Consider the following 23,182-nt stretch of genomic DNA (forward strand, 5'->3'; position numbering starts at 1 on the left):
CGTGGACTATAGATTCCTCTTTGATAATTTAAAAAAAAAGCAAAAAAAAAAAAAAAAGGGGGACAAATTGAAAACAAAGAGCTTATGGGTTTTTGCGAAAAGGGAGTATTGGTGCCGACACATCATCAGCAATACATTAAAACAGCAGAACAGAGAACCCCCCCCCCCTCTCTCTCTCTGGGCCTGCAGACATTACTACACAATGTCTTTGTCCTCCCCCTGTGCTAATGGAGGGGGGGGGGGGGGGGGCTGCCACCGCTGAGCTGAACCCCAGCAAACAGCTGTGATCTCTGGGGTCCAGAGACCCCCCCCCCCCCCCCCCCCCCCCGAACCAGATACGGGCACCACCAGTCTGTCTCTCATAATAATAATAGTAGCGGTTCTCTGGTCAGATTAAATATCTAATATACAATCTTTATATGTTCACTTCTCTCCGTCTCACACTCTAAAAGTCTATACTGCCCCCTACTGGTAGGTTCTGGGACAGGGCTGTTAGGGGAGGGGGGTGATTATGTGACTAAAGAGTTATACCACGTCTATAATATGGAGGACTGGGGGCAGGTGGGTGAAAAGAGAGAGAGGGAGTTGAAGAGAGAGAGAGAGAGTTGAAGAGAGAGAGAGGGACAGAGTTGAAGAGAGAGAGAGAGAGAGAGAGAGAGAGAGAGAGAGAGAGAGAGAGAGAGAGAGAGAGAGAAGAGAGAGAGAGAGAGAGAGAGAGAGAGAGAGAGAGAGAGAGAGAGAGAGAGAGAGAGAGAGCATCTTCTCTCTGGCAGCAGTGACATATTATTCTCTCAGGTCCTGAGTAGGAAGCGCTTTAATCATCATTCCCCCAGATAAACAACCCAAACAGTGATTGGCTAGTATCGCCCCCGCCAGGCAGTAACGTGGCTCCCTACTGGCCAGCGTAGCGACCGTCCGCCTGCAGGGTCCGACTCCCACCACTAGGGGGCAGCGGAGAGCCCCGCAGGGCAATAGAGATGCCTCCACACATTAACAACACTGTACAGGAGAGTATGTTGAAGCGAAAAGCTGTAGGCAGGTGGAGCCACCGAGGGAGGGGCGAGCTGTCCCCCCGCCCCCCCCCCCCAAGAGCCACCGTCCTGTCCCGTAGGCAGGCGGAGGACAGAGCGAGGGGCGCGCTGTCCCCCCCGCCCCCCCCCCCCCAAGAGCCACCGTCCTGTCCCGTAGGCAGGCGGAGGACAGAGCGAGGGGCGCGCTGCCCCCCCCCGCGCCGCCGCCAAGAGAAAACTCAAACAAAAAAGAAAAACTGAATAAAACGTTTTCGAAAAAAAAAAGAAAAAAATAACTAAAATAAAACAAAAAACTAAAATAAAAACACGTCGTTTCTGTTCCTAGTTTAAATTGCAGAGAAGATGGGAGGGATTCGCCGCTGGGGGGAGGAACGCTCACGCCAATTCCTGCTGGCGTGACAACAAACCCCCCCCGCCTGCCACCCCAAACCCCGGCCCCCCCAACCTCTCCCAGAAACCCCCCCCACCCCTCCTTCCTTCCTTCCTTCCGGCTGGCTGGTTGGTGTCGTGGTGTAACATCATCATAAGGGAAGGTCTCTCTGAGTCCTGCTGGCCAACGGGACGGGGAGCCCCCCCCCAAGGCCGGCCGCTCCTGCTCGCTCCGCCACAAGGGGGCGGCGGGGCGCGCTCATCTCTCCGTCACGTGGTTTTGTGAGGAGGGGGAGGCGGGGGTGGAGGTGGTGGTGGAGGAGGGGGCTTCTGCGGGGGCCGGGGGGGCGGGTGGCGCGGGGGTGCAGAGCACCTCGGACAGGTCGTCCATGATGCAGGTCTCCTTGGGGTCCACCAGGTTGAATTCCCGCACGAAGACGATGAAGTGTGCGTAGAGAGTGTTCAGGTGGCCCTGCAGGTCGAGCGCCACGGTCTCCTTGAAGTGGGCCCAGTACAGGTGGGCCAGGACGTGGAACAGGTACCGGCAGATCTTCTTCACCAGGGACTCGAACGAGTTGGGGAACTCCTTGCCTGCAAGGGAGGGAGGGAGGGGGGGGACACAGGAGAGGGGGGGGGCGGCGTTTAGTTAGTGAGGAGGTCACGTGTGTTCCTGACCTCGTCTATTCTTTCCCCAATACATTTCCAGTTCCGCGTGCGCGTTCTGATTGGCCACGGACGTTTCTGGTGCGATCCGATTGGCCACTGACGTTTCTGGTCATGTGACATGTGCGCCCAATCGCGTGACGAGCTGTGTCTTTGCCCATTTCCGGGTCTAACAGCCTGCAAACGACCTAACGCCTAGTTTATCACTGGTTAAGCTTAGGCGACTCTTTCGAAGTTGGTTAAGGTTAGAGTTTGGAATCAGGGCTGGCGTTCTATCACCCTGCTCGCAGACAAACTCTAACCTTAACCAACTTCGAAAGAGTGCCTAAGCTTAACCGTCGAAAGAACTTGCCGTCACACGATTGGGCACACATGTCACATGACCAGAAACGTCAGTGGCCAATCAGAGCGCGGAAGGCGAACGCGGAACTGGAAATGTATTGGGGAAAGAATTCAGGCTTCCTGACCTCGTACCGACCGTGAGAACATCTGTATATAATATCTGTATGAATCACTAAAGACACTTTTTAACTGCTGCTGTGACCCACTGTCCCACCTCCATTTATATGTAAATACTGATCGGAACATGCCATGTAACTCACTGTGCCTTGTGTATATTATATTGGATCTATTTTTACCTTATTTTCTAGCACTCGCTTGTATTTAAATATGTTTAAGTTAATTGTTAATATTGTGTGATTTTGTGTGAAGGGCGGACTAGCAAAGTACGATTTTTGATTGGATGGCAAACTGTCTGTTTAACTGTGCACATGACAATAAACAATCTTGAATCTTGAACGTTGTGTATGTCATAAATGTCATGATGTATATCTGTATGCCGTGTATGTCATGATTAATTGAAAATGGGGGACCCTGATGTAAACAAGACGAACGTCTTTCTCTGGTCTGCATCCCCTTAACTATTGTGTGTATTGAGCCGTACTGTATTGTACCCATTCTGCAATCTGTTAATACAATGTTTAATCAATCAATCAAAGAAGTGTGAAGCCAGATAGAGTTCACACTCTAAATAAAAACACTCAGAGATCACACACTCTAAAACATTCTGAGACCGAGATCACACTCTAAAACATTCTGAGACAGAGGTCACACTCTAAAACATTCTGAGACCGAGTTCACACACTCTAAAACATTCTGAGACAAGAGATCACACTCTAAAACATTCTGAGACAACAAGAGATCACACTCTAAAAACATTCTGAGACAAGAGATCACACTCTAAAACATTCTGAGACAACAAGAGATCACACTCTAAAACATTCTGAGACAAGAGATCACACTCTAAAACATTCTGAGACAAGAGATCACACTCTAAAACATTCTGAGACAACAAGAGATCACACTCTAAAACATTCTGAGACAAGAGATCACACTCTAAAACATTCTGAGACAAGAGATCACACTCTAAAACATTCTGAGACAAGAGATCACACTCTAAAACATTCAAACGAGTTGGGGAACTCTTTGCCTTAGGGCTGCAACTAACGATTATTTTGGTAGTCGACTAATCTGTCGATAATTTTTTCGATTAGTCGACTAATCTAACGATTATTTCTGTCACACCCTCCATCTCTGCTTCCTGTGGGCGCGGCTCCTTTTCCGGGCTCTTAGCAGACTTCTTAGCTTAACATAACAGACCGACAGTAAGTTTGGGGGAACTAATGGGATAACTGGGGTTGCAACAAAAGTGCAACTAGGGCTAAAAACACAATGAAATAAAATAAAAATAATAATAATAATAATAATAATAATAATAAATAATATATCCTTCTTAGCAGACTTCTTAGCTTAACATCCCAGGGAACTAATGGGATAACTGGGGATGTTGTTTGCTCCTGACAAGAGTCTCAAAGTCTGGGGTGATGGTAGACAAAGCAACTCTGAGGTCATGCTCAAAGCTCAATCTGTTCCTCTGCTCTGTCTTCAGCTGGACCAGAGCTGAGAAGCCACTTTCACAAAGATAGGTAGTGCAAAAAAAAAAGTAAAAAAATAAATAAATAAAAAATAATATTTTTTTTTAATATTTTTTTTTTTTTATGACACATCGATGAGTTTTTATGATCGACGTCGTCGATTATGTCGACTAATCGTTGCAGCCATACGCATGAGCACAGCTTTAGGTTTAGTGAGGAGGTCATGTATTATATAGCCAAGGGGGACAAATATTATTAATGACAAGAAAAGTCATATTCCTGACCTCATCCATCATTAGAACTGATGTAAGACGTCACCAGATGTTGATTTAATACAGCCTGCGCCTCACTGTCGCAGAGGGCTTTCGGCAGGTCAGTTATCTAACACTGTCCTTCCCTACATGAAGCACTAGAGGGCAGCACTGCACTGGTACATCCCATCGGCAGAGCACCAATGGGTTCCACTCAGGAGGAGCCTGCGGTGCTCAGCGGTGGCCACAGAGGGGCGCTATAGAGCCTCCCAAGAGCAGCTCACCATATTTTGTGGGGAAGATGTCCTCGTCTGTGACCAGTTTCTGACAGAGACTCATGACGAAGTCGACGTACTGAGGAGCCGTGCACTTGGTCTTCTTCCCTCTCTCGTCGTACCAGTAGTATATTCTGCAGGGGGACAGGAGAGGACAGGAGGGGACACGTTTGATTGATTGATTAATTGAAAACTTTATTAACAGATTGCAGAATGGGTACAATACAGTACGGCTCAATACATACAATAGTTAAGGGGATGCAGACCAGAGAAAGACTTTCGTCTTGTTTACATCAGGGTCCCCAATTTTCAATTCATAGTGACATTTATGACATACCAGATTTGCAAATACAGTAGTTTGTGATACAAAAAGTGTCCAGAAAAGAGTGTATATACATTTGACGTAGAAACTGTACATTGGAGGAGGTTGGGTGCGGTTGGGTGGGGGCTATACATTGGAGGTGGGGGGGGGGGGGGGGGGGGGGGTGGTTGGGTAGGGGGGGGGGGACACTGTACACTGGAATACTGACAAAGCCATACTTGGTAATTTACTGTACAACTGGGTTAGGACATTTGTAGGGGCCAGTTTCGAATTGCAGTCTCCCGTAGGTGCTCTTTGAGAGTGGTTTTGAAAGTGGGTAGTGATTCACATTCCTTTACAGCTGTGGGTAGGGCGTTCCACATAATTGCGAAACGTGTTTAGTCCCTTGTTTGAGTCGAATCTGGGTTTAACATGATTTGTGGAGCTCCCTCTGGTGTTGTGGTCGTGGTATTCACTGACCTTTGGGAAGTATTTTGACATGTACATGGGTACCTTGGTCGTGTAGTGTATCTTGTAGACCAGGCCCATTGCAAGTTGCTGTACTCTGTCGTCTACTCTAAGCCATCCTAGGTTGTCAAAGTGGGCAGGGGTGAGGTGGGTTCTTGGAGTAAGGTCAAGCAGTAGTCTGACCAGTTTGTTTTGAGATGTTTGTAATTTTGTTTTAAGCGCCTTTGAGGTGCTTTGGTACCATGAGGTGCAAGCATAGTCGTAGTACCCTTGAATGAGTGCTCCTGCCAGAGTCTTCAGGGTATTCTTGTTTACCAGAGAGGAGATCCGGTACAAGAATCGAGTTCGTTGGTTGACTTCACAACATGTTCTTCTAGCAAACCACTCTGCAGCTCCACAACATCTGTATCACCTACAAGGCAAACAGGCTTCTTTGCGCTGCTGCGGTCACAGGCAAAGAGTTTCATGGCCGGCCGGTACAGAGAGACTCAAAAGGAGCTTCTATCCCCAGGCCAACAGGCTGCTCAACGACTCTATGCTGCAACACTAACCCATCCATTCACACACATCCACACACACTCACACTTTAAAACACTCACCTTTAACATTAACTTTAGACACTTTTTAACACTACACCATATTGTATCTATTTATTACTAAAATATTTGCACTACATCTACTACACCTCAACTTTGCATTTTTAAAAGGTTTGCATTTTTGTACCTCGTTGTCTGCATTTTGTACTTCCTTCTGTACTAGTTTGTATATTTTGTAGTGTGTTTATTCTTTTAACTTTTTTCACTGTCTGAATCACATTATCAGGGGGGAGGGGGGGGGGGGGGCTCATACAGCACCAAGCATTTCACTGTAACGTACTTTATACCTGACAAATAAAACAAAAACTTTAACTAGTAGTAATGAGTAATAATCGAGAACCACAGGATGTTTCACAATTAGGGCCTAGATTCACTCGTGAACGTGTTTGTAAGAATGTGCTTGGGGGGGGTGGGGGGGGGGGGGGGGGGGGGTTGAGGCAGAGCGCTGAACACGGGCCAAGGAGAGCGTCTCCTGAAACAGAAACGGCCAGGAGGCGCTCAGCGAACACGTCAGGTGACCTATGACACACCACCAGCCCGTACGTCGTACGCTGTACATAATTTCCTCATTCTGGAAAAACCCACGTCGTCCCTGATGACACGGTCGGTGAACCTCACGCTCGCTCGCTAAGCGACTAATACCTGTATATGGATGTGTGGACCACGTCGCTTAGGCTGGCCGCGTGCCTCCCCCCCGGTCTGTGCGGTAACACCATCCCTCAACGCAGACACCATGTTTGCATATTTTCATTCCAGGGGACTTAGCGAACCCCCCCCCCCCCCTGGCCCTTCATTTCCTGATCGGGCCAAATTCCCCGCAGCCCGGAGCGTAAGGAGACACCGACCCTTCACTCGCTCCGCCGGTCGAACATGTCCGGAGGGGCTGACCCAGATAACCCGGCGCTGTAACCAAGACCCAGATAACCCTCAGCGCTGTTGTAACCCAAGGCAGACCCTCTCTGGAGTCATCAGAGTTAGCAAAGGTCAAAAGGCAAATCAACAGCACAAGGCTAGTCACGCTAGTAAGTCAGCAGACGACTCAGGGAGATTGGGGAGCAAGTGGTAGGGCAGGTCGTCAGCCCCTGGAGCTAATGCTGGGTGTGGGAAAAACCCATGGGCAATAGATGTGGCCAGCCTGGCACCCGATGATGTGACAGAACAGAGAGTTCAGAGAGCAAAGTCAGTGAGAAAATAAAGACAGCTAACAACAAGAGCTGAGCTAACGGCTAGCAACCCAGTGAACCTAGGCCACAACAAGAGCTGAGCTAACGGCTAGCAACCCAGTGAACCTAGGCCACAACAAGAGCTGAGCTAACGGCTAGCAACCCAGTGAACCTAGCAGGCCACAACAAGAGCTGAGCTAACGGCTAGCAACCCAGTGAACCTAGGCCACAACAAGAGCTGAGCTAACGGCTAGCAACCCAGTGAACCTAGGCCACAACAAGAGCTGAGCTAACGGCTAGCAACCCAGTGAACCTAGCAGGCCACAACAAGAGCTGAGCTAACGGCTAGCAACCCAGTGAACCTAGGCCACAACAAGAGCTGAGCTAACGGCTAGCAACCCAGTGAACCTAGGCCACAACCAGAGCTGAGCTAACGGCTAGCAACCCAGTGAACCTCGGCCACAACAAGAGCTGAGCTAACGGCTAGCAACCCAGTGAACCTAGGCCACAACAAGAGCTGAGCTAACGGCTAGCAACCCAGTGAACCTAGGCCACAACAAGAGCTGAGCTAACGGCTAGCAACCCAGTGAACCTCGGCCACAACAAGAGCTGAGCTAACGGCTAGCAACCCAGTGAACCTAGGCCACAACAAGAGCTGAGCTAACGGCTAGCAACCCAGTGAACCTAGGCCACAACAAGAGCTGAGCTAACGGCTAGCAACCCAGTGAACCTAGGCCACAACAAGAGCTGAGCTAACGGCTAGCAACCCAGTGAACCTAGGCCACAACAAGAGCTGAGCTAACGGCTAGCAACCCAGTGAACCTAGGCCACAACAAGAGCTGAGCTAACGGCTAGCAACCCAGTGAACCTAGGCCACAACAAGAGCTGAGCTAACGGCTAGCAACACATCTAGTGCAGTGGTTCCAAAACCTCTCCTTGTGGCACCCCAGCCGTTCCATGTATTTGTTAAATTCCACCACCAGCACACCTGATTCAACTAATAAAGGGCTAGTTAAGTTGAATCAGGTGTGCTGGTGGTGGAATTTAACAAATACATGATGGAACGGCTGGGGTGCTGCGAGGAGAGGATTGGGAAGCACTTCTCTAGTGAAATTAGTCTGGGAGGCAGACATTACAAATCCTAAGGAATGTAGAACAGCCACATGGCTGACCCCCGTAGGACGAGACCCACTGACCACAGGACACGGGGCGTCTGGACCGGTGCTCAACAATACACACATTAGGTCTGTGTGGGAGAAACACAGTGACTAAACCTCGTCCGGCCAGAGACCCAGACATACACACAACCTCAGACCCTGTAGGCTACAGTGTTGCACAGGCTCATTCATATAGCCTGACATCTTCTCTCACTAACGCACGCACACGCACATGCACACACACACACACACGCACACACAGTCGCACACACACAAAATGGGTCTAAATAACTACCAAATGGGACCGCTCACTCACAGCTCATGGAAACTTTTTCTTCCAAAAATAGCATAGTGTTGAGCCTGCATGGCCTGGGGCAGGGGGCTCTGGCGCTGCCTGCCTGCCTGTGTGTGTGTGTGCGGTATTCAGTGCCGCCGCGGCAGCGAGGGTGGGTGGGAGCCAGGCCCACGCCAGCCAGGACACGGGGCAGGGCGGGGTCCCACGGGGCGGGGGCACAGAAGACAGATCCAGTGGAAGACATTACAAGCGACCGGGACGGGCGGGCGACTCCTCGCTCGGGATAAAACACTGGGCGTCTTTCACCCGTCAGCCTCAGCTGGGGGACGACGACGCTCTGAAGGGGCGTCTTCTTACAACGACGACCATGACCCACAGAGTCAATATAGTTCTGGAAGTCATTTACATTTAGCCGCGCTTCATTACATTAACATTACTCACGTTTCACTCATCTGCCCCAAATATACACTGCAGTGCGTCATACTAGTAGAGAGAGACACGCTGTCGGGGACTATTTTCAGTAAATATCAGCTGTCACGCCGCGGACAAAGCCGGTCACTCCGGGGACAAAAGACGCTTCTCACAGGGCGTGGGTGGGTGTTATTATCAACAAGTAGCTCGAGGCGGTGGTGGCGGCAAGGGGCGTAACAAAAAACGCCTCAACAACACAACGGAGGAAACTCCCGTGCCGTGACACCTATGGGTCACACGGACCGCAGATCCAAGTCAAGTCATTCATCGACGGCGGCCGTATTGTTCTTCTCCACTGTTGTCGTTGTAACACTGTCTTTACCCCATGCGTGTGTGTGTGTGTAGTGTAGTATGGCTGACTGTTGCAGGTTTTTTTTTCTTCTTTTTTTTTTTTGGGTGTGTGTAATCTGGTTTTTCCAGCCTTTTAAGAGGAGCACACAGGGGCAAGAGAGAGAGGGGGCCTCTTTCCAAAGGAGACAAGGCCTCATACATAAAGGAGGCACCGCGCCCTGACAGGGTAAACTAGTTGGATAAATACTTACAGTTAAGCCACCTCCCTCTCCGTGTTAACAGGGCCCTGAATAGGACTCTGCGACAGGGGTTTTTACTATCAGCAGGGCCAGGGCACCATGAGACACACTAGCAATTACCACCTTCCGACTTCGAACGACAGTCTCCCTACGGAGAGAGCGGCGACGGCATTCCCTTTTATTTAGACAATGTTTTTCACAGGCTTTTTACTACTATTCTCAAGACACTATCCGGTGACCTATAGGCTTCCTGTACGCTCGCAGATCTGTCAGAGGGGTTCATTTGGGGGGGAAAACCCAGGAACACCGATCGTGGGAAATGTCAGCGAGGTGTGGGCATGAACTGAGTGAGAGAGAGAGAGAGAGAGAGAGAGAGAGAGAGAGAGTTGCTGCTGCTACCGAGATTAATCTTTCCTGCGCCGTTGCTCGCCGAGTTTGAAAACGGCAACATGGGACATTTCTGTAAAATGGTAGCGTGTTATGATTTGATAGCACGCTTTAACCGTCTGTAGTGTGATAGTAAAGGGTTAACCGTCTGTAGTGTGATGGTAAAGGGTTAACCGTCTGTAGTGTGATGGTAAAGGGTTAACCGTCTGTAGTGTGATAGTAAAGGGTCAACCGTCTGTAGTGTGACGGTAAAGGGTTAACCGTCTGTAGTGTGATGGTAAAGGGTTAACCGTCTGTAGTGTGATAGTAAAGGGTTAACCGTCTGTAGTGTGATAGTAAAGGGTTAACCGTCTGTAGTGTGATGGTAAAGGGTTAACCGTCTGTAGTGTGATGGTAAAGGGTTAACCGTCTGTAGTGTGATAGTAAAGGGTTAACCGTCTGTAGTGTGATGGTAAAGGGTTAACCGTCTGTAGTGTGATGGTAAAGGGTTAACCTTCTGTAGTGTGATGGTAAAGGGTTAACCTTCTGTAGTGTGATGGTAAAGGGTTAACCTTCTGTAGTGTTGTAGTGAAAGGTTAACCTTCTTTGGATCCACTTTTTCTCCTAGTCTCTTTAGTCGTTATGCCAATCCCCCCCCCCCCCCCCCCTGGTCGTTGCTCGCATGTGCCCCCCAGTGGTCGGTCTAGGGAGCCCTGAAGTCTATCAGATGCTTCCTCCGAGAGATAAGGAAACAGCCAGCAGCATCTTTTCACCTGCCAACAGCTTCACCTGGACTCTCGTTGGTGAGGTGTAACGTGTGGGAGGTCACACTACCCTCACCATCTCGCTCCCTCGCTGTGCAGGTGCCCTGACCGACCTGTAGGAGTCGCTGTTTACAACGACCAGAATACCACCCCACCGGCTTCCCTCCCGCTGACTCTGCCAATTGAGCCAGTATGACGGCCGGCCAAGCAGACAGCCGGCTTCGATACCAGTGTCTCTCGCGTTGGTGACGAGCGCTTAGTCCGCTGCGCCACGGCGCAGGGTTAACCTTCTGTAGTGTTGTGTAGTGAAGGGGTTAAAAGCCTCCACGGTCTGCGGTGCTCTCAGGGGATCAGGGAGAGCGTTCCACAGATAAGTTTGGACTATTTTCCAGCGGTAAACCTGAACCTGCATAACATGACGGGAGGGGACGACATTTTGACAGCCTGCAACTAACGCACTTTAACCCTTTCTAAAGTAAATCTTTGGGCGGTTCAACGTAACACGATTTCACAACCCCTGGAAGCGTGGGTTCTGAGCGCTTCGAGGCACCAAAACCAAACTTGTACATAGGGAGGTGTAGACGTCACTTTAGTAGTAGCAGCACATAGGGATTTATCATTGGGAAAATGTATTATCGGCTATTGTAATAATTCTGCCTCGTGAAACATTGGCAAGCTTTCCATTTTTGCACAAACTGAGTTCCCTCCCATCACTAACATTATTGTTTAAGCATTTGTGGTTGAAATAAAATTATACGTGATTATTTTACGATTAATTTGCAAATTGTTTCACGTTGAGCTATAGATTGTGGATGAAAGTCACTCACTGGGAGAAAATGGCAGCGTTAAAAAAAAACACAGAGTCAAATCGCTTCATCTGTGTATTCATCATGCGTGTTCCGAATGCGATGGCATGAAAACACTCCTGTTCTAAAAAAGAAAAAAATAATTCAGAGGCTAATGTACAGAATGTCAGTTTTACAACACGTGCTGCACATTCCAACGCGCCTTATTTGTGTGAACATAACACGTTTAACTAAGTGAGGGAATGAATGGAGGGCTGAGTGTCATAATGAACGAGCTCTGGGCTCCTGCTGGCAGAGCTCCTCTGGTCGGGGGGAAGCAGCCCTTGATGCAGTGGCTCAGGAGGCAGAGCGCTCGTCTGGTAATCACAACGTTCCCGGTTCGATTCCCGGCTCCTTCCTTGAGCAAGACACCTCTAACTGCTCCCGATGAGCAGGTCGGCACCTTGCAGCACGATGCCTGCGGTGTGTGAACGTGTGAGTGAACGGGTGAGGTATAAGTTGTAAAGCATTTTGGATTAAAAGCGCTTCTATAAATGCAGTCCATCTCTAACGTCCATTTCACCTCAATAAAGGAGCCAATAGGGCGCTAGGCTTCTGATGAATAAACCAATGGCATGCGGCCGCTGATAAATAAACCAATGGCAGGAGAGATGACTCACGTGTTGCAGGCGGTCATGGCCTGGCAGGTGTCCCCCGTGCAGAACTCTGAGATGGTGCTGTACTGCAGGTTGATAAGGTTGAAGAACGTGGTCGCTGTGGAGACACGAGGAGCACCTTTAGAACCTTTAGAACACCATGTAGAACCTTTATAACCTTTATAACACCATTTAGAACCTTTATAAACACAATTTAGAACCTTTAGAACCTTTATAAACACCATTTAGAACCTTTAGACCACCATGTAGAACCTTTATAACACCATTTAGAACCTTTATAAACACCATTTAGAACATTTAGAACCTTTATAACACCATTTAGAACCTTTATAAACACAATTTAGAACCTTTATAAACACCATTTAGAACCTTTAGAACCTTTATAACACCATTTAGAACCTTTATAACACCATTTAGAACCTTTATAAACACCATTTAGAACCTTTATAAACACAAACACAATTTAGAACCTTTATAAACACCATTTAGAACCTTTATAAACACCATTTAGAACCTTTATAAACACAGAACCTTTATAAACACCATTTAGAACCTTTATAAACACCATTTAGAACCTTTAGAACCTTTATAACACCATTTAGAACCGTTATACCACCATTTAGAACCTTTAGAACACCATGTAGAACCTTTATAAACACCATTTAGAACCTTTAGAACCTTTATAACACCATTTAGAACCTTTATAAACACCATTTAAAACCTTTATAAACACCATTTAAAATCTTTATAACACAATTTAAAACCTTTATAAAAATTTATAAAAGTACATACACCGGAAATTCTACCCCACAGACACTTTCGGCCGTAGTTCTTTACCAGGCTTTATATCGCGGAGATAAAACTGGGAACGAGGTTACTTAACCCCTAACTGCTCCCTATGAGCAGGTCAGCACCTCGCCTCTGCCGTCGGTGTGTGAATGTGTGAGTGAATGGGGAAAATGTGAGGAACAAATTGTAAAGCGCTTTGGATAAAAGCTGCTATATAAATGCAGCCATTCACCATTGAATTACTTTCACTTGTGTGAAGGACTACTGTAGGTGTGCTGTGTGGACTGTCCTCAGGGGGGCTCCACCTACTAAAAACAACACATCTAACGACAGTGGCAGAAGAAGGCTCTAAAGGAAGCAGTGTGATTGATTAGGTACTGTGGTACGTGAGGACACACCTAGGGGGCTCCACCTACTGTCTAAAACAACACGTCTAACGACAGTGGCAGAAGAAGGCTCTAAAGGAAGCAGTGTGATTTATTAGGTACTGTGGTACGTGAGGACACACCTAGGGGGCTCCACCTACTGTCTAAAACAACACGTCTAACGACAGAAGAAGGCTCTAAAGGCAGCAGTGTGATTGATTAGGTACTGTGGTACGTGAGGACACACCTAGGGGGCTCCACCTACTGTCTAAAACAACACGTCTAACGACAGAAGAAGGCTCTAAAGGCAGCAGTGTGATTTATTAGGTACTGTGGTACGTGAGGACACACCTAGGGGGCTCCACCTACTGTCTAAAACAACACGTCTAACGACAGAAGAAGGCTCTAAAGGCAGCAGTGTGATTGATTAGGTACTGTGGTACGTGAGGACACACCTAGGGGGCTCCACCTACTGTCTAAAACAACACGTCTAACGACAGAAGAAGGCTCTAAAGGCAGCAGTGTGATACAGGTCCTCTGTGGTACGTGAGGAGGGCACACCTCGGCTCCAGCATGTTGTTTAGTAGCTTGGAACGAGAACCACTGATAACGGTCACATGTGCTCACTAACCCATCAACACATCCCCAGATGAAAGGGAGGGAGGCGACAGGCGGCTCGAGGCTTGGCACGCACCTTCAAACAGCTTCAGCCAGCTTTCAACCAGCTTTCAACCAGCTTCAGCCAGCTTCAGCCAGCTTCAAACAGCTTCAACCAGCTTCAACCAGCTTCAACCAGCTTTCAGCCAGTTTCAAACAGCTTCAGCCAGCTTTCAACCAGCTTCAAACAGCTTCAGCCAGCTTTAACCAGCTTTCAACCAGCTTCAACCAGCTTCAACCAGCTTTCAGCCAGCTTCAACCAGCTTTCAACCAGCTTCAACCAGCTTCAGCCAGCTTCAGCCAGCTTTAAACCAGCTTCAGCCAGCTTTCAACCAGCTTTCAACCAGCTTCAGCCAGCTTTAAACCAGCTTTCAACCAGCTTTCAACCAGCTTTCAGCCAGCTTTCAACCAGCTTTAAACCAGCTTCAACCAGCTTTCAGCCAGCTTTCAGCCAGCTTTCAACCAGCTTCAGCCTTCAGCCAGCTTTAAACCAGCTTCAACCAGCTTTCAGCCAGCTTTCAACCAGCTTCAGCCAGCTTCAACCAGCTTTAAACCAGCTTCAGCCAGCTTTCAACCAGCTTTCAACCAGCTTCAGCCAGCTTTCAACCAGCTTCAACCAGCTTTCAACCAGCTTCAGCCAGCTTTCAACCAGCTTTCAACCAGCTTCAGCCAGCTTTAAACCAGCTTCAGCCAGCTTTCAACCAGCTTTCAACCAGCTTCAGCCAGCTTTAAACCAGCTTTCAACCAGCTTTCAACCAGCTTTCAGCCAGCTTCAGCCTTCAGCCAGCTTTAAACCAGCTTCAACCAGCTTTCAGCCAGCTTTCAACCAGCTTCAGCCAGCTTCAACCAGCTTTAAACCAGCTTCAACCAGCTTCAGCCAGCTTTCAACCAGCTTTCAACCAGCTTCAGCCAGCTTTAAACCAGCTTTCAACCAGCTTTCAACCAGCTTTCAACCAGCTTCAACCAGCTTTCAGCCAGCTTTCAGCCAGCTTTCAACCAGCTTCAGCCTTCAGCCAGCTTTAAACCAGCTTCAACCAGCTTTCAGCCAGCTTTCAACCAGCTTCAGCCAGCTTCAACCAGCTTTAAACCAGCTTCAAACAGCTTCAGCCAGCTTTCAACCAGCTTCAGCCAGCTTCAGCCAGCTTTAACCAGCTTTCAACCAGCTTCAACCAGCTTTCAACCAGCTTCAGCCAGCTTTCAACCAGCTTTCAACCAGCTTCAGCCAGCTTTAAACCAGCTTCAGCCAGCTTTCAACCAGCTTTCAACCAGCTTCAGCCAGCTTTAAACCAGCTTTCAACCAGCTTTCAACCAGCTTTCAGCCAGCTTTCAACCAGCTTCAGCCTTCAGCCAGCTTTAAACCAGCTTCAACCAGCTTTCAGCCAGCTTTCAACCAGCTTCAGCCAGCTTCAACCAGCTTTAAACCAGCTTCAACCAGCTTCAGCCAGCTTTCAACCAGCTTCAGCCAGCTTTAAACCAGCTTCAACCAGCTTCAAACAGCTTCAGCCAGCTTTCAACCAGCTTTCAACCAGCTTCAGCCAGCTTTAAACCAGCTTCAACCAGCTTCAACCAGCTTCAACCAGCTTCAGCCAGCTTTCAGCCAGCTTTCAACCAGCTTCAACCAGCTTCAGCCAGCTTTAAACCAGCTTTAAACCAGCTTTCAACCAGCTTTCAGCCAGCTTTCAACCAGCTTCAGCCTTCAGCCAGCTTTAAACCAGCTTCAACCAGCTTTCAGCCAGCTTTCAACCAGCTTCAGCCAGCTTCAACCAGCTTTAAACCAGCTTCAACCAGCTTCAGCCAGCTTTCAACCAGCTTTCAACCAGCTTCAGCCAGCTTTAAACCAGCTTCAAACAGCTTCAACCAGCTTCAGCCAGCTTTCAACCAGCTTTCAACCAGCTTCAGCCAGCTTTAAACCAGCTTCAACCAGCTTCAACCAGCTTCAACCAGCTTCAGCCAGCTTTCAGCCAGCTTTCAGCCAGCTTTCAATCAGCTTCAACCAGCTTCAGCCAGCTTTAAACCAGCTTCAACCAGCTTCAACCAGCTTCAACCAGCTTCAGCCAGCTTTAAACCAGCTTCAACCAGCTTCAACCAGCTTCAGCCAGCTTTCAGCCAGCTTTCAATCAGCTTCAACCAGCTTCAGCCAGCTTCAACCAGCTTCAGCCAGCTTTCAACCACCTTCAACCAGCTTCAGCCAGCTTCAGCCAGCTTTCAACCAGCTTTAACCAGCTTTCAACCAGCTTCAACCAGCTTCAGCCAGCTTCAGCCAGCTTTAACCAGCTTTCAACCACCTTCAACCAGCTTCAGCCAGCTTCAGCCAGCTTTAACCAGCTTCAACCAGCTTCAGCCAGCTTCAGCCAGCTTTAACCAGCTTTCAACCACCTTCAACCAGCTTTAACCAGCTTTCAACCACCTTCAACCAGCTTCAACCAGCTTTAACCAGCTTCAACCAGCTTCAGCCAGCTTTAACCAGCTTTAACCAGCTTCAGCCAGCTTCAGCCAGCTTTAACCAGCTTTAGCCAGCTTCAGCCAGCTTCAGCCAGCTTTAACCAGCTTTAACCAGCTTTCAACCACCTTCAACCACCTTCAACCACCTTCAGCCAGCTTCAACCAGCTTCAGCCAGCTGAAACTGAAGCAGCCAAGGGAAGTGTCTTCCGCAACATGTTACACTCGAAAAGGGTAATTGTGCCTGGTGTAACTGGCCAAGGACCCCACATTGATGTGTAACTGGCCAAGGACTCCCACATTGATGTGTAACTGGCCAAGGACCCCCACATTGATGTGTAACTGGTCAAGGACCCCACATTGATGTGTAACTGGCCAAGGACCCCACATTGATGTGTAACTGGTCAAGGACCCCACATTGATGTGTAACTGGCCAAGGACCCCCACATTGATGTGTAACTGGCCAAGGACCCCCACATTGATGTGTAACCCCCACATTGATGTGTAATTGATGTGCGGCAAAGGGAACCGCTCCCGCCTACCTCCGGTCAATGGTCTCTAACTACACACCCTCAAGACCCCTACGCTCTGCATCTTCTGGCCGCCTCAGATCTACTCCTATCCAAGCTCCCGGAGGGTCATCAAAGAGAAGCCGCCTATTCTCAGTCCTTGCCCCACAATGGTGGAATGAACTACCCATCCCAGTCAGGACAGCCGAATCCCGTCCAATCTTTCGCCGTCGACTAAAGACTCACTTCTTCAACCATTATCTGAAATGATAAAAAAAAAAAAAAAAAAAAAAAATCTAACCCCGACTAACCTTAATGTCATGCAATTGTCCTAATAAACTAACCTACACTGTAACACGCAACACTTTGATGAACATTGTTACTCAGCTGATAGAGTTATACCCTTCTTGCTGTCTTGTCGCACAGAACTTGTAAGTCGCTTTGGATAAAAGCGTCAGCTAAATGACTAAATGTAAATGTAAATGTAAATGTAACTGGCCAAGGACCCCACATTGATGTGTAACTGGCCAAGGACCCCCACATTGATGTGTAACTGGTCAAGGACCCCACATTGATGTGTAACTGGCCAAGGACCCCACATTGATGTGTAACTGGTCAAGGACCCCACATTGATGTGTAACTGGCCAAGGACCCCCACATTGATGTGTAACTGGCCAAGGACCCCCACATTGATGTGTAACCCCCACATTGATGTGTAATTGATGTGCGGCAAAGGGAACCGCTCCCGCCTACCTCCGGTCAATGGTCTCTAACTACACACCCTCAAGACCCCTACGCTCTGCATCTTCTGGCCGCCTCAGATCTACTCCTATCCAAGCTCCCGGAGGGTCATCAAAGAGAAGCCGCCTATTCTCAGTCCTTGCCCCACAATGGTGGAATGAACTACCCATCCCAGTCAGGACAGCCGAATCCCGTCCAATCTTTCGCCGTCGACTAAAGACTCACTTCTTCAACCATTATCTGAAATGATAAAAAAAAAAAAAAAAAAAAAAAATCTAACCCCGACTAACCTTAATGTCATGCAATTGTCCTAATAAACTAACCTACACTGTAACACGCAACACTTTGATGAACATTGTTACTCAGCTGATAGAGTTATACCCTTCTTGCTGTCTTGTCGCACAGAACTTGTAAGTCGCTTTGGATAAAAGCGTCAGCTAAATGACTAAATGTAAATGTAAATGTAAATGTAACTGGCCAAGGACCCCACATTGATGTGTAACTGGCCAAGGACCCCCACATTGATGTGCAACTGGTCAAGGACCCCACATTGATGTGTAACTGGCCAAGGACCCCCACATTGATGTGTAACTGGCCAATGACCCCCACATTGATGTGTAACTGGTCAAGGACCCCACATTGATGTGTAACTGGCCAAGGACCCCACATTGATGTGTAACTGGCCAAGGACCCCCACATTGATGTGTAACTGGTCAAGGACAAGATTTCCAGACATTTCAAAACCTTTTGGAGATTCATGTTCCTTCTTCCAGATTCCCCAACTGTTCCGGGTCTGAACGGCCGTAGGAACCCAGTGTAGTGTATATTCACACTTATGTCCATTTTAAACCATTTTATGTTTTTATATCAGGGTTCCCACAGACATTGCAAGTACTTTTCCAAGCACTATTTTTTCCATTTTAAAAGGACATTTAAAATGATCCAATTTACTTTTAAATGCAGCTTTTATTTTTTATATAAAAATATTTATGGCTTAAAACCAATTTCCGACAATTAGTTACACTTTAGATAAAGAAAAAATGCTATTTCTTGATTCAGAACAATTTTATCATGGATGAACAAAACTTTCAATGCGAATGGTTGATTTGAATTCCAAGGACTTTTTAAGCACCTTGTTGGGCTTAAAATGGGCTGTTTTGAAGGAATTCCAGGCCTTGGCTTTCTTTTTTTATCAAGCACTTCAAGGACCTTGTGCGAACCCTGCAACTTGCGACATTGTGCAAAACGTCTGGTAAAAGTGCAGTTTGTGCTCGAAGACGAACTCAAGACTTCACTGAGAAAGAGGTGCTTCTGCAGCAGAAAAACACATTCCATCTGTTTCACAGCGTTTCAGCAGCTAAAAGAGGAACGTCGCTCGCACCCCCTATACCCCTCGCCCCTCCCCCCTCCCCACGATAAGCACCTGGCTGGGCTGGAAATGGAACCAAAACACTCTCAAGGAGGCAGACAAAATAAAGCCCCTTGGAATCTCACGCGGCTTTGGATAAAAACACATCCCTGGAACGGCAAGAAAGTCGACAAAAACTCCCCCAGAGAGAGAGGACGGGTTCTTCTGGGACGTATATAATCTTCAAAAGGGGATTAAGTGCCGCGTTGTGCAACGGGGGATTTGAATTTGGCCGTAAACACTAGTAGTAAAAATATGCAGAGCCTGGCATGTTTTGGGGAACAGGCTACGGCCTGGAATGAACAGGCTACAGGCTACCGGTCCCCAACGGTACTTTAGTCTCTACAAATGTAATCTACCTACCTCAGTTGTAAAGAAAATTGTCCTTAACTTCAAATAATTTATTATCATTATTATTTATTTAGAACAATTTGTTAATAATATATATAATATTGCAGCGAGCGTTGTCTGCATCTAGTTTTGTAAATCTTTTTATTTTTTTTTGCTTTACCGAAATGTGGCACCGGTGGATCTCACGTGAATCGGTACTCGGTAGTACCGACGTGATTCGGTCGATATTAGGGGTGTAACGTAACGGTCCACAAAGACCACGGTTCGGTACGTACCTCGGTTTTGAAATCACGGTTCGGTACGGGTTTTCGGTACAGTGGGGGGAAAGTTTGGCTTTCCATGTTCCACTCAGGGGTGATGTCGTGTGCAGTAACTAATTGTACTTGTATGGCTGTCAACGAATATTCTATATTGAAATTAATAATCGAGTTTTGAATTCAATTCTGGATGCAAAAAAAAAGGTTCTGCACGTGCGTTCGTTAGTGGGTTAACGTACCGTTGTATTCGTTCGGTACACGGCCGTACTGAACCTTAGATCCGGTACTGAAACGGTTCGGTACGGATATGTGTACCTTTACACCCCTAGTCGATACTAGGGCTGCACGATTTTGGGAAATAATCAAATTGCGATATTGCGATTGCAATTAAATTTGCGATTATAATAATAATTTATTTTAAGCAGCCCCACAGAGGTTTATTGTAAAATGCGGCTTGCATCTGGCCTACTACGCGGTGGGTCTGTTCGGGACACAGAGTCTGAAAATGTTTCTTTTTACCTGGGAATCGATACCGGTACCCAACGGTACCTTTTTTTCTGTACTTTACTCTCCCTCTCTGAAGTCTAAACTTCACAACACACAATCTAAAACCCCTTACCTCCCTCTCCCAAACCGATCTTGTATCTCAATGGGACTTCCTGGTTAAATAAATAAAATAAAAAAAGTATTTCTTTTATAATTGTTTTGCGATTTTTTTAATTTGATAATTTGATAATTGCATCATTCCAAATCGTGATTTCGATTAAAAAACGATTAATCGTGCAGCCCTAGTCGATACCCTTAAAAGTACCGGTAGTCCGGTCCCCACCCCTCCTCCCTCCGTCCACCACGACAGACACTCACTGTTACTGGCGAGCCACTCGTTGAGGTCTATCTCCCGGGGGAGCACCACCAGCTCCTTCAGGTCGAAGTCCACCACCCGGACCTTGGTGACCTCGGGCTCCAGGTACTGCTTCTTCTCTTCCGCCGGAGGCTTCTTTCCATTGGGCTTCGTCTTCGACTTCCTGCGAGGCAGAGGAGGGAGAGAGAGGAAGGTACGAGTTAGAGAGAGAGAGAGGAAGGTACGAGTTAGAGAGAGAGAGGCACGCGTGGTGGCGAGGAGAAGATAGCGATGTGACGTGAGAAGACTTTAAGAGAAAGTAAATCTGGGCGGCTGATTGGCGCAGTGGGCAAGGCGCTCGGCTCGCCTCTAACGCAGGAGACGCTGGGTTCGAGCCCAGCTCTCGGCGTTGCTACCGGCTTGGCCGGCCGTCATACTAACACAATTGGCAAGTGTTAGAGGGTGGGAAAGCCGGTGGGTGGGGATCGGACGTTGTGGACAGCAACTCCTACAGGTCGGTTTGGTGACGCCGGTGCGGTCGGAAGCAGGAAGTAGCGGGGGGCAGCGTGAGCCTCCAACGCGTTACTCCTCGCCACTGAGAGTTCGAGCTGCTGCGGTGAAAAGATGCGACAGGCTGCCTCCTCGTGTACCGGAGGGGGACACGTGATGCAAGGCTTCTGTCCTCACTACAGCCGACCAGTGGGAGGCATAGTCTAGCAACGTTCGAGACAGGGGAGGGAAGAATTGAATAATGCGAAAGATACAGAGTTCTCCTGGGGTCGTCCTATACACCACGCCAGTAAAACACAGTAGGGCTGTACCGAATGCTTCGAAGCTTCGATCATAATGTTGACATTCGAATTCCCAATCAACATTCGAATTTAAATTTACTTTTTTTAATATACAGTATATATTTGTATGAGTCTATTCATTCTGTTTAAACCAATGGGGTTTTTCTTCACAGGTGCAGATAAAGATTAGGCTACACACTAATATTATAGTACTATACTATTATAGTATATGACTCGTCATAAAAATATAAATAAAACATTTATCATAAATGATGTAGCCTATCTGCATCCGCTCGGCGCTCCATCTAATCAAGACGTCACCATCACTTTCGTACCAAATTGTATTCTTTATGTTGACGAAACTGATGAGTTATATTCATTAAAGAAAGTTGATTTAATAAAAAGAAAATACTAATTTAATCAGATTAATGACTTTATTCAAATTGAGGATTTAGTTTGATAAAAAAAAATATATATATATATATTTTTTTTTGATTACGTCATACATATCGTTCGAATACTTCAATAAAAGCTTTGAATGTTAAAAAATGACATTCGGTACAACAGCGCTAAAACACAGCACGTCACCCGACCGGACATTCAAGCACTAGCCGGCAGGCTTCGTTACAACTGAGGGTGCGAGACATGAAGACAAGAGGGCGCTGTGGCAGTGGGGCACTGAACAGCACCGCCAGGGAAGGGGCACAGGAAGTGCACTGCAGGCGTTATTCAGTATTCATTAAATGCACCGCAAACAGGAAGTGCACCAGAGCTCGAGCACAGAGTCTAATGTTGGAACATTACTGCTGATCCAGGAACAGGGATCTACCGCTGTGGAGTCACAGAGAGTCTAATGTAGGAACATTACTGCTGATCCAGGAGCAGGGATCTACCGCTGTGGAGTCACAGAGAGTCTAATGTAGGAACATTACTGCTGATCCAGGAGCAGGGATCTACCGCTGTGGAGTCACAGAGAGTCTAATGTAGGAACATTACTGCTGATCCAGGAGCAGGGATCTACTGCTGTGGAGTCACAGAGAGTCTAATGTAGGAACATTACTGCTGATCCAGGAGCAGGGATCTACCGCTGTGGAGTCACAGAGAGTCTAATGTAGGAACATTACTGCTGATCCAGGAACAGCAATCTAATAATAATAATAATAATAATAATATATTTGATTTGTAGGGCGCTTTATAGTTGCGGGGCAAATCTCAAAGCGCTACATTGTAAAAGAAGAAAATAAAAGCTAGCAAGAGAGTAAAAAAAAAGAGAAGGTAAAATAAGCAAGATTAAAAACTAGTGAGGAGGAGTAAAAAGAACACTAGAACTAGTAAGAGTAGAAAAATAAAACGAGCTAAAACGAGATCAAAATCAACAAAAGGCTCTATATTAAAAAGATGAGTTTTTTATCCAGTCTGTGGTGCTCTCAGGTGGTTTTTTATTTCCAAAAAACGTTCAAGATATGTCTATATTTATCATCCGCTGCTCTTTAACTTCACTGTTACCTTGCATAGTAATATAGCTTAGTTAACATAGGATTGTGTATAGCATAGATTATAGGAGTATAGATAGTATAGGGAAAGCAACATAGCATAGGGTACCATAGTAAAGTTATTATTGTATAGTATAGGATTATTTAAAGTCTATTTGTTGTGGGCGCCCCCCAGTGGCGAACCACATAACGCGCTGAGTCGCGGCACGACCGACCCGGGTTCGATTCCCGGACCCGTCGTTATTTGCCGAATGTCTTCCCCCCACTCTGTCTCCCGTTCCTCCTCCTCTCTCTCTCTCTCTACTGGACTGCCCAGTAGTAAAAAGCGATAAACGCTAAAAGATTTTTCTTTGTATTGCACTGTATTGCACACTACTACGGTTGAGGAGCCAAGGAAAACAAGCATCTCACGCTTTTTCGGAATGTATGTACATTTTAAAAGCT

At 47.3% G+C, this 23,182-nt stretch overlaps 1 protein-coding gene across 3 annotated transcripts in view; it reads right to left on the reverse strand.

The window, feature by feature from the left end:
• Positions 1 to 1,178: 1,178 nt before the first annotated feature.
• The window catches only part of mob2a (MOB kinase activator 2a), a 145,909-nt gene continuing 123,905 nt past the window's right edge, over positions 1,179 to 23,182 (reverse strand). For all 3 annotated transcript variants that reach the window (XM_084335568.1, XM_084335567.1, XM_084335566.1), the window contains exons 2-5: positions 20,478 to 20,638; positions 12,100 to 12,193; positions 4,533 to 4,657; positions 1,179 to 1,991 (exon numbers count right to left, since the gene is read on the reverse strand). In XM_084335568.1, coding sequence (XP_084191694.1) covers positions 1,660 to 1,991; positions 4,533 to 4,657; positions 12,100 to 12,193; positions 20,478 to 20,638 — 712 coding nt within the window. In that variant the 3' untranslated portion in view covers positions 1,179 to 1,659. The remainder of the gene's footprint in view (positions 1,992 to 4,532; positions 4,658 to 12,099; positions 12,194 to 20,477; positions 20,639 to 23,182) is intronic.

The sequence above is a fragment of the Notolepis coatsorum genome, assembly GCF_963971535.1.
Source record: "Notolepis coatsorum genome assembly, chromosome: 18".
Classification (NCBI taxonomy): Eukaryota; Metazoa; Chordata; class Actinopteri; order Aulopiformes; family Paralepididae; genus Notolepis; species Notolepis coatsorum.